We start from the raw sequence: 18,590 nt of genomic DNA on the forward strand, positions 1-18,590 counted from the left end.
TAAGTAATATGCAGTCACAATTTATTATAATAAAAATATAATAAGTTTAAAATTAAAATATAACCAAATACAAGTAATTTAATTAAAAAATCAACAAGCTGTTTACGCCGTTATCCAACGAAATATATTGCCCACGACTAAATAAATATGTAGTAAACCAACATTTATTTCAATTATTTTTACCTGACTGCCAAGGAAGGGTTATGTTTTTCGCGCGTATCTTGTATGTTTGTCTTTATTTATTTGATCGGATCTAACAAACGGCTGGATGAATGTCGACAATTAAGGTGTCATTATATTCGTCTCAATGACCCGAGTGTCCTTAGATAGGTGTTAGAAAAAAAAAATCAAGATGGCGGATTTTTGGCGCGAAATAGTAATATTTCAAAAAAAGTTAACCGAACCTATCGAGTATGATATCAAATGAAAGGAAATTAAACGGAGATTATAAAAACATATAATTTGTATATATATAAAATAGCAAGGTGACTGACTGATTGACTGACTAAATGATTTTTTCATTTTTCAGAAATCAACGTACAGCAAAAACCGCTTAATTTAGAGTTCTGAAATTTTGCACATGGGTTCGCTATATAGCGTAAATAAGTACTAATAAAGGCCTTTTGGAAATTCTACCCCTAAGAGGGTAAAACAGGGGATGACAGTTTTTTTCAAATCCTTTAATTTTGAAGCAACTACTGTAAAATTTAGTATTTGGCTTTCTGGATAGGAATAAAGACACCTATTTATCCCTTTCCGAAAAATCAACCCCATAGAGGGCAAAATAAGGGTTAAAAGTTAATTTGAACAACAGTCAATTTTGACGCAAACACTATGAAATTTTGTATCTGGCTTGTTGGATAAAAATAATGAAATTCTACCCCTAACGATATAAAATAATTACTAGAACTTTGAATTACCTAAGTTAGATATTCTATAAATCGTAAATGGTGGATGTTTTTCCGAAATAGTAACACGTTTTAAAAAAAGTTAACCAAAACTATGGAGTGGGGTATCAAAATAAAGGAAATTAAAAGGTGATTACACACATATTATATGATATATACATGTGTATAACACATCGAGGTGACTGTCTGACTAAATGCGTAAGTTGCTGCGCCAGACACCAACGTAAAGGGAAACCGCGGATCTTTAGCGTGCTGGAATTTTACACATAGGTTCTTTATATAGCGTAAATGAGCCCTACGAAGATAAAATAGGATAATATTGTTTGAACATCTTTTGTTTTTGAAGCAGATACCTATTATAAAACTTTTTTTTGGCTTTCTTGCTAAAAAATGATGAAACGCCTATTTCACTGTTTTTGAAAATTCTACTTCAGCCTTTATAGTGCAGTCGGGTTTTTGATTATTTTAATTAAATTACTTGCTTACTTTATAGTGAAAGAAATCCGTTGTATATTTCTTCTTAAATTTAGAGTTCTTTCCAACACCTATCTAAGGACATTTGGATATTTGAGACGAATATAATGACACCTTAACTGTCGAAATTCACCCAGCCGTATGTTAGATCCGAGGGAATAAAACGCAGTGCAGCTAAAGTCCGCTTATAAAGATACATACAAGATACATGCAAAAAACATAACCCTTCCTTGGCAGTCGAGTAAAAATAAAAATATGGAATCAACAGGATGCCATTAATTCCCTTGAATAAAGTGAGTTTATTGGAAAACAGTCTTTTCGATGGATTTTTATTTTTTTTCCGTATCTTTTTTGGCTATGTTAAGCAATCTTATTTTAGTGTATCTTTCGACAATAGACTTTATTATAATAATTCTATGACTATTGTCGCGGCAGTTGGATGAAAAGACATCATAAAATATATTAAATAATAATTTACTTAATAATTTAATTTCACTCATTTACTATTTACTCATTGCCTATGTTTAATTATTATACAAAACAAATATTTTTTTATTCTTGTATTCTGTTGTTTTTGGGTACAATAAAGATTATTATTATTATTATATTTTTATATAACAAAAAAAAGAAAAAAAATAATTAAATTAAAGAAAAAAATATAAAACAATAGCGTCTCCATTCAAGTTAGAACAGAGTCACCATGTAACCCGAACAAATCAAGTGGGCTTGCAATAGTAAGAATTGTACGTTTAGTAACAGACTTTACAATTTAAATGGTTTATACATTCTGTTGATTTTTGTTGATAATTTTTAAAACTTAAAAATAAATTATTTACGAACGAAATAGCAGTATTTATAATTGAGTGATAGCAATTACCTACTTATAATAATAATACTTACCGAAAATACGATATTCCATCATTTGTTAGCGTACTAGACGTGTGATTTTTGCAGTTTTGAACGAGCACTGAGGCATGTTTATTCTCCGAACGTTCAAACACTACTAACCTAAAAGCGCACCCAAATGTCTATTTGGGTGCTCTTTTCGTCGCGCCATTTTTTTGTCGCTAATTGTGTATCTAGTTCTTATTAGTGATCGAAGATAACAACCCATGAATCTGACAACAAACCACCATTGACAATAAAACATACATGTTTCCGAAAACCGCCACACGCATACAAAAGTTTGTGGGACAATATTTTACATGTTGCGATATAGTCGTTGTCTATAAATAAAATTGATATAGTAATGTAACTCAGTGTACCTTGTTCAGCATTATCCCCAGATTCAGCATTATCGAGTGGCGATATGGGGATCCGTCGGTCGCCGTCGTGGAAATAGAACTGCCCGTTCGACTCGCTCAGCACGTAGAAGAATGATAAACTGTGAAATAAAATATTTTGTAGAATCAAATTCACATACCGACAAAAAAGTTGAAAGGGATGTAAAAAACAATGTAAAAAAATTACTTTTATTTCAATATAATTAAGTAATACATAATTTTTGAGTTATAGTTATTAATTTATGGTTGTTTACTGTTTTTTCTTGACTATTTTACTTGTGTGTCTTTCAATCTAAGTCTGAAACTGGGTGCTAATAAATTTATATTTCACAATGCTTACTCCGAAGTAGACGTAGGCGGGGGTTTTGGGAGGATCCTGGGTAGGGCCGGTGGCGTGTTCGAAACCATTTTGACTGGGATAATATCTGAAAATGGAATATTGATTAAATTTTGGTAGGAACATAAATCAGATGTATAATATAACCCGATTTTCTAGTTATGTAATTGGTGCAGTAGTTTTTTTTTAATATTTGGAGTGGTATTGTGTTGTGTTGTGTGTGTAGTAACTTGTGTGGTGATGTGGGAATATATAATTGGACTATTTTGAAGTACATATGTAACTGAGGGTCAGGTAATGTTGGTAATGGAAGTATGGTGGCGGAATAGTGGTGGTTGCGGTAGTATTGAAGGTATAGTGATGGTGTCGAGGCCGGATACGTTGGACAGAGGTATATTGATATGATAGCTAGATATAGATAGATAGTAGTGATATGATAGCGGGATGATGATGGCAGTGTGGTGGTAATGTTGGTGATGGTGGAATGGCGATGGCACTGTGTTGGTGGTGTCTGTGATGGTGGTGTGGGTGGTGGTGGAATGGTGATGGCAGAGTGGTGGTAATGTCGGTGATGGCAGTGTGGTGGTAATGTCGGTGATGGTGGAATGGTGATGGCAGTATGGTGGTAATGTCGGTGGTGATGGCGTCGGGGGTGGTGGTGTTGGTGGTGTCGGTGGTGGTGGTGTGGGTGGTGGTGGTGTGGGTGTCAGTGGGTACCGTTGGGCGGCGGCAGCTTGGGCAGCAGCGGCAGCAGGCGCTGCACCACGACGCGGCGGTCGGCCAGGCGCGGCCGCCCGCGCCGCCGCCGCGGCAACATCTCCAGCGAGAGCTCCGCGCCCGACTGGAACGCCTGTACAAACGTACCCATAGAGAAAATACCCAAAACGTCCCAACTAAAGTTATATAGATACACTAGCTGACCCGGCAAACGTTGTTGCCGTATAAATGAAAAAATGTTATGGTTGAACAACCCTTATCACTTAGGGGTACGAAAAATAGATAGTAGCCTAATATAGATAACAAGCCTACTGAATATGCATATATAATTTGGTGGGTATCGGTAAAACCGTTTCGGAGGAGTACGGTAACTAACATTGTGACATGAGAATTTTATATATAAGATTACATCGTTACGGACTAAGCTTATTATTATTATTTAAAAAGCAACTACTTATTACGTCCTTAACCATAACACAGCAGTCATATACCCCGTTGTTAGATAGAAATATTGTTGTCCCTGTAGTTCCGGGACTAGAATAGGGCTACGGTATCCCCTGCCTGTCGTATTTCTGAATCACGCTATTAATTTTTTCTAAAAGGAAAATCGTCTTTTTTTGGTTATGGCACATTTAGTTAGGATACTTAGAATCAATCACTATTCAAACCTACATTTTAAAATTATTTTTTTTTAACATCTTTTTTAAATGGAAATCTGAACCTAAGATGTATTAAATTTATCTTGACGATGTATAATAATGTAGGACTTACCTCAGGGTCGTGTCGAGGTGCAATAGGCGCAGGGTGGCGGAACAACGTGGCTGCCGGCATCGGTTGTTTCTGCTGCTGGAGAATACAATAAATATTCAATGGGTGTAAAATATATACAATAATTGTTGAAGTTGTATCAATTTTTCCTTTGATTCTGTCATTTCTCATAATGTATGTAAAATTTTTGCAAATTACCCACAAGAATGAGTTAAATAACGTTTAATGAAAAACCGCCCTAGCGTACGCGTACTATAATACTATAGTTCTGTGCGGCAATTTTCTACTAACACGTTAAAATACATCTCGGCGCTATAGTGCAGCGTCAAGATCTACTTAGAAGTGTTAGAGCATTCTACCACCCTGTCGTGTGTAAACTACCTGTTCTGGTTTACTGTGACTGGATGTTAAGGTTCTTAATAAATATGTGTGACTAGTGTTTAAGAGACTTGTGATGTAGTGTTGTATAGTTCGTGCTAAACTTCTAGTCCGCTTTGCGTTGTTGCGCGCGGATCTCAGTCAGGCAGCTAATGAGGTCGAACAGACATATACTCGTAGCAGGGCACACTAACTGCGCTATGTACCCATGGGCGAGGGCGGGCAGCGGAGGGGGCGGACGTTCGTAGCGACGTGGTGTACACGGTATTCATGTTGAACTTGGTGCGGCGCGACATAGATAGTCACGTGCGCGGTGCCCGCCAGTGCCCGCGGCCGCGTCCCCCTGCCGGGGCGCGCGGGGTGCGCGGTGTGTGTGTACCTGGTGCGGGCGTCACGTGCGCGGTGTGTGTGTACCTGGTGCGGGCGTCACGTGCGCGGTGTGTGTGTACCTGGTGCGGGCGTCACGTGCGCGGTGTGTGTGTACCTGGTGCGGGCGTCACGTGCGCGGTGTGTGTGTACCTGGTGCGGGCGTCACGTGCGCGGTGTGTGTGTACCTGGTGCGGGCGTCACGTGCGCGGTGTGTGTGTACCTGGTGCGGGCGTCACGTGCGCGGTGTGTGTGTACCTGGTGCGGGCGTCACGTGCGCGGTGTGTGTGTACCTGGTGCGGGCGTCACGTGCGCGGTGTGTGTGTACCTGGTGCGGGCGTCACGTGCGCGGTGTGTGTGTACCTGGTGCGGGCGTCACGTGCGCGGTGTGTGTGTACCTGGTGCGGGCGCGGCGGCGCGCGGCGCGGCGGGCACACGTGTCCGCAGGCGCAGCGCGGCGGCGCGGGCGCGGTGTGTGTGTACCTGGTGCGGGCGTCACGTGCGCGGTGTGTGTGTACCTGGTGCGGGCGCGGCGGCGCGCGGCGCGGCGGGCACACGTGTCCGCAGGCGCAGCGCGGCGGCGCGGGCGCGGTGTGTGTGTACCTGGTGCGGGCGTCACGTGCGCGGTGTGTGTGTACCTGGTGCGGGCGCGGCGGCGCGCGGCGCGGCGGGCACACGTGTCCGCAGGCGCAGCGCGGCGGCGCGGGCGCGGTGTGTGTGTACCTGGTGCGGGCGTCACGTGCGCGGTGTGTGTGTACCTGGTGCGGGCGCGGCGGCGCGCGGCGCGGCGGCGCGCGGCGCGGCGGGCACACGTGTCCGCAGGCGCAGCGCGGCGGCGCGGGCGCGGTGTGTGTGTACCTGGTGCGGGCGTCACGTGCGCGGTGTGTGTGTACCTGGTGCGGGCGCGGCGGCGCGCGGCGCGGCGGCGCGCGGCGCGGCGGGCACACGTGTCCGCAGGCGCAGCGCGGCGGCGCGGGCGCGGTGTGTGTGTACCTGGTGCGGGCGTCACGTGCGCGGTGTGTGTGTACCTGGTGCGGGCGCGGCGGCGCGCGGCGCGGCGGCGCGCGGCGCGGCGGGCACACGTGTCCGCAGGCGCAGCGCGGCGGCGCGGGCGCGGCGCGGCCGGGCTGCGCGCCCGTCACGTGCGTGTTGCCCGCCAGTGCCAGCAGCCGCTTCAACCTGATGAGGAACGTGACATTTGTATAAGAGGTTCTTTGAAGTGATATAAGCCTTTACGGTTCAACTTCGGAAACATCCACACCACATTCCTGCATTATAGCAGCCTAATGGAGTACTGCTGGGTTCCACATAGAAGGGAATTGCAAGATATGCATTCTTAACCGAGACAACTTTTCATCGCAATCTGTAGTCGACATCAATTGAATAAAACCTAGAAAGATTTAGAATCCTACCAAGACTGATCACAAACAACATTATTGGTTAAAGACTTTATTTCTCTTAATATTGACAATCCACTTACAGAGAAAACACAATTATAAAACTACTAATATTTTTATGTTTGACTTAGTTAAGGTTATTTTTAGGGCAATTATAATAAATTTTCAACTTGCTATGCGCGGAGTTGCTAAAGTTGACAATTTGCGAGGATGACTTTTTCGATTCCCGGCTAGGGAAAAATATATTTAAAAAAAAGTAATGATGCAGTTTTAGTTTTTATCAAAATCGGCCTCGTAACTCCTTTCAGTATTTTCGCTAATCCTTATAATTTCGGTGTTGGCCCCGAAGGCCTATTTGAAAAATTCACCTTGTATAAAATGGCAAATATCAAAGATATAAAAATATAGTTATACTAAATATTGAACAACCCATTTTAAACAATCATAATTTATTAAAAAAATGTAAAAAAGTCTAAGCCGTTCATTATAGTTTCGTGACAAACTCTTACCTGTCGCTTAGTAAGGAGAATCCATTTGGAGGTGGTTGTGCCACAGGTCGATTAATCAGTTTGCTCACCAACTTTAAAGTGCCTGACGATTTGTGGTCCGGAGACGCGAGCTGTTCGCCTGAAAACATTAGTTATAAAGTAAGCTTTGCTACTTTCGAATATTCGTTCGTAATATAGGATTATATTTTCAACACTTTTGTTTATAGATTTCCATCAGTTACAATGGTCACTGAAAAATAATCAATGAAAGATGAGTAATGTTTGATTATAATAAATTTTCTTAAGCATCCTAATTTGACCTCATGATTTGAACATTTAAATTCAAAACTAAATGTTTGGATTTAGAATTGTTGATATCTTTTATTCATGGCTAGTCCCAATCTACATTTGTTATTAAGGCAACTTATATAAGCGAACCTACTTTTCCTCTCATCCCCCGACATGCCATCATTGCTGTCCTGACTGAACGTGTTCTTCGGCGAGAATATCATATCTGTATCACTCTCGCGTTTCTCCTTCTCGTCCTCCACCGAGCTGTCAACGCCCTTATCCGGCGTCTTATCTACTTTCTCCCTCTTGTCGATAGCTTTGTCACTGTCTGCCACTTTCTCGGGTTCTGTAGGTTTGGGCGCCTTTTGTACGGGGCGTGGTAGAGGTGGCGTGGGTTCCGCCCACCAGTAATCCAGTTCTAGTTTGGAGCGAGCGCCGAACTAAAATAGGAATTTATTGGGTTAGGTATGCGCGGTTTCTTTATATTAGATATTTCAGGAGTAAAAAGTACTATGATCTACATTGTAAAACATTTTAATTTAGTGTAAATGTTTCGTCAAAATAGATTACCGTGTTTCCAAAAATCACTCAGTACCCACAAAAAACTCGAATCAAATTGTTATCCATTCGAGAAATACCGCACGTATAAATTTTTATGAAAAAAAATTGCCATACGTACCCTACGTATGTACGTTAATGATAATATAACAAAACGTATGTTTACCTCTGAGAAGTCTTAAGCGAGGTCTCCACCTTTCTCCAATCCTTCCTAAACTATCTGTCACCATATTATATATTACGCTTTGGTGACGGCCCGTGTATACTCACCATGAGATACAAATCACCAATAGTGAGGTCCCCAGCGTCCACCTCACTCCAGCCCTTCCTGATCTGCCTGACGGCGGTGTGGACGTCAATGTCAGGCTTGGCCTCCACCTCGGGCTCCTTCTCCTCGGGTTTGTCCTCCTCCTTGCCCAGCACCAGCGTGTAGATGCTGCCGCCGCGTTTCTTTGGTCTTATGCGGAACTTCACCTTGTAACATAAAAAATAAGTTACATTTTTTGAAGGTGGTAGAAACCTTTGTGGTTCGACTCCGGCAGCATCACCGCCACACCTATTTCTGCCTCATTACATCTTTGTTCCGGTTTGAAGGTGTGGTAAGTGAGATATACTTTTCCGAGGCGTTCCAGCTTAGACCTCTCGGGTAGCGGCGCATCAGTGGCCGACATCAGGTAGGAATATCTAAACCTATCTGGGTTTGATTACAAATGTCCATGGGCGGCAGTAGCCACTTACCATCACCAGATCACCAGACTGCATGCTCGTCTGCTAATATAGATACGAAACCGTTGACAAAGTAATGAAATAACTATTTCACCTTGTAACACCACGGCGACCATGAAATTAGTTACACGGAATCGCTGACAAAGTAATGGTATTTAGTACAGAGCACGCTACCTGTCTCGATTGAAAAAACGTTTCATTATGATATCTATAACATTCGTAAGCAAGGTTGTGTATAATGTAACTCGAAAAACATTGTTATTTTATAATATCTTATCTTGGACTCTTCTCATTAGAAAGTTTTGTGACTATTTTCTTACTTTTTATATGTATGTAAGATCTCTAACAACACAGAGACAACAAAGTGTGTGTGTATAACCTTACTTTATATTACCTTTAAATTCTTAAACTTCGGTTGCTTGGCAGTCTTGTCACCTTTACTGTCACTCTCATTATCAGTATCACTTTTATTGTATTTCTCATCATCCTCCAACTCCGAGAAGCTATCCTTCTCTTTCTCCGACATATCCTTGTCCCTCTCAGGTTCTCGTTCTACTTCTTCCTCTGCGGTTTCCTCTGCTTCTGCATCTTCTATGTTACTCTTGAAGTGAGCCATGAGCTCTATGCCATCGATCGCTGTTTCGTCAATGTTCATCAGCTTGGGCTCGGAATCTTCTGTTTTGATCTTCTTGGGTTCCAAGTCCTTGTCCTTGTCGTTTACGCTGTCTTTTCTTTGACGCTTTGGTGTTCGGATTTTTACTGTAATCAAAAGTATTAGTTAACTTCATCAAAAATATTCAATTGAAAGTTTGATGATTTAATTTGAATGTGATTTTAAAGCCTGAAAATTAAATTTATCTTCATTAATATGGCAATAATTGTTAACTTAGGCAGGTAAGTTATTTAGAATTCAATAGGACGATACGTTTCACACTCCATCTCTTACATGTTCCACCTCAATCTATTTTTTCTTCTGTTAATCATTCTTGGACTTACCACCACTCCCATCATTATCTTCCCGCTTAGAGCCCATCCTCTCGAGATACGAGGAGAAGCAGATCTTCTGACTGGAGAGCTGCTCGCTCGGACTTAGCACTGGCAGGTGGACTTCCGCGCCTGGACGCGGCCCCACGTGAAGGGCCAATTTCTTTGGATGATAATCTAAATAAATAGAAAAAATATAGCACGGTGGTTTTGTAATGAGACCACCACAATAACATTTTTATTGACAATTTTCTATTAGTAGGGTAGGTTAGGTTAGGTTGCCCGCGGCTTCGCTCGCGTTATGAAGTAATATTTTCATCCCCTATTTTATCCCCTTGGGGGAAGAATTGATCAAAATCCTTTCTTAGCGGATGCCTACGTCATAACATCTGCCTGCATGCCAAATTTGAGCCCGATCCGTCCAGTGGTTTGGGCTGTGCGTTGATAGATCACTATGTCAGTCAGTCACATTTGAGTTATATATATTTAGATAAGCGAATTTAGCGTCTTTCCACAGCTCGTCAAGAGATCGCGTGTCATAAGAAGCCAACTAGAACTCCCGCCTCCTTGTCCTCAAAAATAAGTAAAAGAAAATACTCCTAGTATTTAAATGACCCCTAGGAAACATTTCCAATAATCATGATCAAATATTTATAATATTATTATCGATTGTTTTTAATGTCAATAAAATGGCCCTGCGAGGTTCTTTCATATCCTTACTATCCTATTATCCTAATATTATAAATCCGAAAGTAACTCTGTCTGTCTGTCTGTCTGGTTGTCTCTTCTTCACGCCTAAACCACTGAACCGATTTTAATGAAATTTTGTACAAAGATAGTCTAAAACCCGAGAAAGGACATAGTATAGTTTTTATCCCGAAAATCCTACGGGAACTAGGGATGGCGATCTAAGATTGATTAATCGGAGAATCGATCATTTGGACCAAAAAGTCGATTATTTTTATCGATATTAGTAAGGATTTAATCGTAAACTATGCATTTGATCATGTGATCTTTAGCAAAGTTGTTGTCCATGAGCCCATTAAGGTTTCAGAGTTGGTACGAGCAATTTTCGCCAGATAGCGCCACTGTCATTCCAATGAAGTTACGAATTTTCAGTCATAACTAGTCTTAAATAATATGATTCTGTGTAAAGTCTTACCTTGCAAGAGAGTTCGGTCGGGCTCCAAGCCCAAATGGTTCTCATATTCGTCGACGTTGCCGTTTTGGTGGGTTTGCTCCGTGTGCTCTAAGTCTTTTTGTTCGTCTGATGGTTTCGTCTCCAGCTCGTTTTCCATGGATAAGCTTTTATTGTAATTTGTCTAAATGTCTGAGTTAAGTCATAAACTTGGCTATAACTTTGAAGTTTGGTTCGATTAATTTATATTTTTATTTGCTACATGTTAACTATTTTACAAAATTTATTTAATTTATTTCTATATAATATGTAAATATTAACATTAACGATTGATGTAAATAAAATAAATTTTATTTCGTTTCCAATTCAAGTCACGATATGCCGATTTCAAACTAAAGCAAGTAAATTTTATTCATTTTTGTTTATTCAGTACACGTTTTGATTAAAATATTTTATTGACCACTTTAATAGAACAAATTACATGAAATTTAAATTGGCTTATAAATTGTGTATGTAATACAGCGGTGTCGGCAAAGGTATTTCACTAAGAATTATTTATTATAATTAGGGAGAAGCAGACAAGTGTCCAGTCTACCTGATGTGTATACCTGTATACACATCAGGTAGACTAGGCTAAGGAAAAAGATATTTAAAAAAAACGAATGATGCAGTTTTAGTTTTTATCAAAATCGGCCTCGTAACTCCTTTCAGCATTTTTCGCTAATCCGTATAGTTTTGGATTTGGCCCTGAAGCCCTATTTGACAATTTCACCCTGTATATCTCTAATAACTGTCTCTCTTACTACACTCTTTAAAATCGGAACACAGCCATGCTTAACACTACTGTTATTAGACAAAAATACATATATATATCTAAATTTAATGAGAGAAACGTAAATTTGACCCATACACCTACTTAAATTTGATTTGATTCTTCATTCGTCGCGTTTAATCGTGTAGTGTGGCGTATCAATAGCATGTTTTCGCTTTAATACATTTATGTCAGTGTGTCGTACAAAGGATACGCGTCCGGGCCGCTGTCCGCGTTCCCAGCGTCTCGCGAGCGCGCGTATCAGCGCGCACAGCGTGGTGCGCGGCGGGATGGCGAGCGCGGCGCGCGGGTTGTGCGCGGCGGCCTGCACGCGCGCCCAGGCGGCCGCGTCGCGCGCGCGCAGCACCACCGCCGCGCGCCCGCACACGCGCGCGCCGCAACCGCGCTCACCTTGAATTACAATGCTGTTTACGATTGGACGTTATGCTAAATTGATCCAACCCACAATAACAGTTTTTTAGGTAGTATCACAAATGGCATCTCCACATCGACTTTCATATATGCAAAAAATATTCAAGCTTCTTTCTTTTTTCTTTTGAAATATACAGATATCAGTGATACCGATCATAAATGAAGCAATTAAACTTTTACTAAAAGACCTATTTTCTTAAAAGCTAGTTTTTTGGTTAGATCTATTTTGCATAACTACATCCAATTATCACAAAAAGAGGCCAAAGACCAACTAATAAACAATAAACTGAAAAGAAAATGAAATATGATTTAAATATGAAACCTGAGGTGTAAAAACCTAATGATTTGATTTTAGTTAAGAATGAAGTAAGAGGAAAATTGGATAGTATATACTAAGGACCATATAGAGTAGTCAGAGATTTATCGCCAAATGTTGAAATTATCAAAGATAATAAAATTTATGTAATACATAAAATCGTACCAAAATTTATATTCCTGCTTAAATTATGTGTATTGTATTCTTGGTTAAAAAAAATACAGTTTTTATTTGCCAATTTCCCTAACATTATTCTTATCAACTTCAAAAAAAAATGTTCTGTATTCGACCATTCCGTATGACGAACCTTTGTATGTTCGTTTTTAAAATAAAACTACTGATTTGATATCTATGAGAACTTCATTATTTAGAATACGAAGCGATCATGTGATCTCATTTGTAAATTGACCGGCATCCACACCATTCCATCAAAACGCAAGGACCGCTTTACACTAGGGATAGATGTAGCGTTAGATCCTCCGCAGTAGAATACCCTCAATCAAAACATTATGCATCTCAATAAGCATACACGAGTACACGCGCGACATTAAGATATGTATTATCATTAATATAATTATAGCAAAAAATATTAACGATTAAAAAGTATCGCATGTTCATCATAATTTAAATAGCGGATACACAGTTAATCCTTGATTGAAGTCAATAACGAAAAACATTATACGTTATAGAACTTTACAATGCATCCAGATTAAACTTATGATATGAAGATTAATCCTCAATGTATAACCATTAAATCATCAGAATAATTGATGCGACTTAGATTATAGATAACGTGCATGGATATTTTTATAAATGCATTCATTAGAGTTCAGCTGTCTGTATATTATATGTTTCTCACGTGTAAGTACAGAACTCGCAAATAATCCCATAAGAAAGACCTACCTAATAAAGTTTCCTTTAAAATGATATGGATTAATAAAAAAAGACGGTTTTGGATAAAATATAATTAACTATGCAAATTTCATTTTTATAAGAATTGTTACCGTAATTCCTTTAAGCATTTTTTACTTTTCTGATAGTTTCGAATTTGACCATCTACGCGTTCTTAACAAATTCAGCTTGAATATGCAGATATTTTCAAAATTTTGTTTGGATTTTTTTGGACATTGCGCACCGATACTAAGGTGTCTGAGGTTTAACTCCTGCGCTACTTTCCTCACCACAACACCCTGTAACCGCAAGCTACCCGCACCACTGACCGGTGATCTGGTTGAGGCGGCGCAGCGCGCGGCACATGGGCGTGCGCACGCGCAGGGTGCGGCCGCGCGCGCGCACCGCCATGCTGCCGCAGCGCACCATCTCGTCCAGCCGCGCGCACGTCTTCTCGTTCACAGACACCAGCTTGCGACGCAGCTCGCCGTAGTTGATCAGCGCGTACAGCTCCTGGGCTACTTTCTTTACGTCTGAAAATTACGATGACATTATAAATTTACACTTAGGTATTAGACCATAGACGCGCCGCTGCCCCTGAGGAGTGAGTTGGGATACCTCGGAAAAATATGTCTCCCTTATCACATCACACCTTTCAAACCAGAACACATCAGCGCTTAATGCTTTTGTTATGAGGCACGCATAGGTGTGCCGGTTGTACCGTCGCAGTCGAACCGCAGTGGGTCCAACCACCTTCAGAACTGGAGAAGATCCAACTCAGACCTTCTGGATAACGCTTCAATTCTAGCAGTTGATTACAGATTCGGAACTTCTATGCGACAATTGCCTTTTCACAAAAAAAAAAAAACGAATAATATAATTACACAACTTACTTTCATCAAAATGCACATGTTTCGACAACTTGTGCCAGGTGCGGTAATAGAAGTGGCTGACTTGGGTCTTGGTCTTCAGGTTGCCTTCGGGCACCATGCCTTTCTTCTTCATCTTGGCGCAGATGTGGGCGGTGATGGCGTCGAAGTCCTTCCCGTACTCGTTTAGCGCCTCGAAGAAGAGGCTCTTCTCGTCGGCGGACCAGAGCGCTTTGGGCATACGTTGCTTCACCGTTGGGAACTTTAGATCCTTGTCGTCGATTTTGATTGGTGTTTCGCATTCTGCCACATCTAGAAATGAATGATATGACAAATATATGATGCATATAGACCATTATTAATCAACATCATGATGTACGATTATTATGATAAAATCATAGTACTTAAGAGCGAAACCGCTATCCAGGTAGAAATTTTTAAATGGGCCTTCAAGACTAAATTCAAAATTATAAGAAATAGCAAAAAAGCAGTTTCGATGCCATGTTTGATAAAAAGTAAAACAGCATTATTATATTTTTTTTCAATCTATTTCCCTAACCGGGGATCACACCACTTGATTTTGGACAAAAAAAACATTGTATTATTCGCATCCGTATAGTGTAGCTTATAATGATCATATTCTGGAAAGAAATCAATGACAAATTACAGGAAAAAGCTCGTCCTAAAAATATAATATTTTACTCGAATTTTCATTTACTGGATCTCATACCTCGTTTGTCGACAGGCGGTTCCAGCCTGAGCTTCTTAATGACCCTGGCGCTGGTGCGTTGCTGCTGCAGCGTGGTGAGCGAGCCCAGCAGCTCCGGCCGGTTCTCCTCCGCGCCGGCAGCGGGCGGCGCGCCGGGCGACATCGCTAGCTCTTTCACTACCACCTGCAAAATTCAACTTCTTGTAACTTTCATACATCTCTAAATTTAACATGAGGCAACAAAATTATAAATTATTAGCTTTTACTCGAGACCTCGCTTGCGGTCAGAGGATTTTGTATATCTCTCGGGAACTGTATCTTTTCTGGGGGTAAAAGGGTCCCCTACGTCTGAACCCCTGCGAACGTGTGTACCAAATTTCAAGACAATCGGTTATGTAAGGGTAGTTAACAAACAAACTTACACTTGCATTTATAAATTTAGTTAGGATGTATATTAATTTGACTTTAAGAGATCTGGAAGGTATTCAGTAATTAAATTGTTTTTATACTGAAAACATTACCTATACCTAACTATCTTCAATAGAAAAAAAAACACACACATTTGTAACGTGTTTTGAGAAACGAAACATTTAGAAGATTTTAGTTTATTTTCTTTGTTTCTTCGCCCACCCATAAAAATGATTAAACCAGGTTTTCTTTATTTATTCTGTTTACAAGCCTAATATTACTCGTACCTACTTCGACATGTAATTAACAAATATGTGTTCTTTGTGTCAAACAGAAGTTCGATATGAATACACTTAAAATAAAATTTAAATCTATCCGGATAAGTTCGTTTTATATTAACGGTTACATACATCTGGTAGAACGCATTGCATTCCATTACTCTACTTCTACACAAAGGGTTATTTGTGGCATTTAAATTAACCTTAGATACGTACTATCTATAAGTAGTTTGTGAACCTCAGAGGAATAGTTTTCGAATGAGTAACCGCAAAGAGATGCGACCAAGTTGTGAGAAATAAAAATGTGGTTTTGTTGACAATACACGCTCTACATTTAGCAATTTAATATTTTTTTGGTTCATTCAAAATATCGTTCAACGTGTTTGACCACCCATGAAATAGCAAAAACCTTTTGTTTACCTAATTAATTATATTGCAGGTAGAATTTGTTGTAGTGTATCATAAATCCGGACCTTTGTTATAACATTGAAGTAGTAAACGAACATGCGACTTATGTGATGGTTTCTTTTTTTATTTAACCTAACGATAAGGCAGACGGGCTACCTGATGGAAAGCAGTCACCGTCGCCTATGGACATTTGCAACACCAGAGGAGTCGCTAATGCATCGCCAGCTTTGAAAGAGAGTTCTTTTTACACGCCTCTTCAAGAGCCCCATGTCATAGTCCTGAGGGAATACCTCAGGAGGAAGTTCATTCCACATTTTGCACGTACGCGGCCAAAATGACCGTGCAAACCGAACCGTGGAGGACCGCCACGGGTCAAGTTGATGTGGATGGAACCTGATGGTAAGTGGTCATTGCCACCCAAGGATATCTGTAACCAGCTTCATATAGATCAGTGAGGTTTTACCTGAAGAAGGAGTAGTAAACATTTTAAAATCTGTATTCAGATTTTAAAATGTTTACTACTCCTTAAAACTAAGATGGTCGTATCATATGAAAATCAACCGACATCCACAGCCATCTAACGAACGTAGAACTACTTTTTTCTAGAAAAATTCCTAGAAATAAGAAAGGTGCACCTTCTACTCTACACCACTTTAGATGTATCCTGTAATAAATACTATTTATATATCTTACATTAATCGTATTATTATTCGTTGATAATAATATTTATAAAGAGTTCTGTTCGTAAATGATATGTTTCTAATTATAATAAATTTTAGATTTTATTTTATAGTCCGTGTCTACAAACGGATTTTTCTATAAATTCTACAAACGTTACCGTTATCACGAATTTAAATAAATCATTATTGACGCCAAACTGGACGCTATATAATGTATTATTCATGTTTTGATGTTTATATCAAAACCAGAAATACATTTAATTACTTTCATTCATTATATTTCATAAGGAAGGATTACAAGGTCCCGAAGATAAAGCAAATTGACAACGTAATTTTGTAGGTGTAGATGAAGTCATTTGAAGGAGGAGTGGAGTGGAGTCAGTTTTGACGACACCCCAACTTACACATCGTGTTTGTGAAGCTATCGTTTTCCGATAGTCCGACTTTAGAGATATAATATATGCAATAAGTATATAACAATATATAAATTCTGATGTTGGTAAAACTTCGATAACGTGATTCATAATTATTGTGGCGCCCTCTCGAATGGCGAGAAACAGCGAGGGCTTGGTAATAGGGTTCCGTTTTCCATTTTGGGTACGGAACCTTAAAAACTAGAAGAGACGCGCACTCGGGGTGGCATTCGAGTATTGATCACACTTTTGACCTTACTTTACCGCTTTATAATTGTTTTACACTTGTTAGGGACGTCCTCAGTGCCCTACATGATAAATTAAAAAAGCAACGCAACGCACAATGCTATAAACAACTTTAAACTTGAGGCTTAAAATATACTCAAGTAAGTACCTACTAAATGAGAATTTTAAGTAGGTATGTGATCTAATAAGGAGAGAAACTACAAATACAACTTGTAAGACAATAACTTTGTTAGCACAAAACCATGTATTTCTGCCTCATAACAGCAGTGTGAAGTGTTGCTGTGTTCTGGTTTAAAGGAGAGGTAAAGAAAGAAGAATAAGAGATGGTCTAACTAGTCCTAGCTGGTAGCAACGCATCAGTGACTGACAGCTGAAGGAACTGCATTCATATTTGCGGTTGATTAGATATAGACAGGTGGACTGCATGCTTGATTACCTATTTTTGCTATACTGTAAAAATATTCACGTGTTTATACAATATACACAAATATATTATTTATTAAGTCTATTTATTAACTCTAAATACATTACTGGCTTTAAGATTGTAGCAAATAACAAATGTGTATAAAAACTAAACTTTGGATTTTGAGCAAAAACAAATGTTTTTGGGTATTTTCGTATAAGAACTAAAATATATTTTTAATTATAAGGAATGTCAAGTTTGAATCGACAAAAACTTTTAAAGTATTATGTACAAAACAAAACAAAGGCTTAGTTAAAATTCAAGATTCGTAAATATCAGGTTAGAATTGACATTAATATGACCCATACGGAAGTGTGATAATGGTTCGTGATATTTATTAGTAGTCGGTTACATAGGAATAGGAATAGCGGAATATTTTGTAGGAACTATTTTCGTGGACCGATATTTATTGATATCCTGATATCAGAGTTTTGAATAAGTGATTTTGTTGTCTAAAATAAAATCGACACACAAATATACTTTTTAAACAAGTGTAACTTAACATATTGAAACTATAAAAAATATTATTATATACTACATAATAATTATAAGTTAATTTAAATTTTTATAATAAAAATTAAATATTATTAACTGAAACAGTAAATTCATATAAATAAAACCAGGCATTCCAATTTCCAACCATTCCTTTATGAAATACGGCAGCAAAAGTAGCTATTATATGAATTTTATACAATAACTATCTCATTATAAAATTTATGGCGGGAATTCTGATTATAGATACAAAAGAATAAAATATGAGAAATAAATATGAATCATGTGAATAAAAATAAATAATAAATATATTTTCCCGACGTGAACCAACTTGATTATCTCGAAATTTCAATGTTAAATG

The 18,590-nt window shown here is 39.3% G+C and overlaps 1 protein-coding gene across 1 annotated transcript in view; it reads right to left on the reverse strand.

The window, feature by feature from the left end:
* crm (cramped chromatin regulator) overlaps positions 1-18,590 on the reverse strand; it is a 40,515-nt gene that overhangs the window by 2,875 nt on the left and 19,050 nt on the right. The window contains exons 3-18 of the mRNA XM_073089588.1: positions 14,863-15,025; positions 14,157-14,444; positions 13,593-13,796; positions 11,839-12,035; positions 10,802-10,997; positions 9,688-9,906; positions 9,086-9,450; positions 8,236-8,439; positions 7,559-7,847; positions 7,138-7,255; positions 6,288-6,410; positions 5,630-5,714; positions 4,491-4,565; positions 3,720-3,852; positions 3,006-3,090; positions 2,648-2,766 (exon numbers count right to left, since the gene is read on the reverse strand). Coding sequence (XP_072945689.1) covers positions 2,648-2,766; positions 3,006-3,090; positions 3,720-3,852; positions 4,491-4,565; positions 5,630-5,714; positions 6,288-6,410; positions 7,138-7,255; positions 7,559-7,847; positions 8,236-8,439; positions 9,086-9,450; positions 9,688-9,906; positions 10,802-10,997; positions 11,839-12,035; positions 13,593-13,796; positions 14,157-14,444; positions 14,863-15,025 — 2,863 coding nt within the window. The remainder of the gene's footprint in view (positions 1-2,647; positions 2,767-3,005; positions 3,091-3,719; positions 3,853-4,490; positions 4,566-5,629; positions 5,715-6,287; positions 6,411-7,137; positions 7,256-7,558; positions 7,848-8,235; positions 8,440-9,085; positions 9,451-9,687; positions 9,907-10,801; positions 10,998-11,838; positions 12,036-13,592; positions 13,797-14,156; positions 14,445-14,862; positions 15,026-18,590) is intronic.

This window comes from Epargyreus clarus, unplaced genomic scaffold (assembly GCF_041222505.1).
Source record: "Epargyreus clarus isolate Ecla_fem2 unplaced genomic scaffold, WU_Ecla_fem_2.2 ptg000029l, whole genome shotgun sequence".
NCBI lineage: Eukaryota > Metazoa > Arthropoda > Insecta > Lepidoptera > Hesperiidae > Epargyreus > Epargyreus clarus.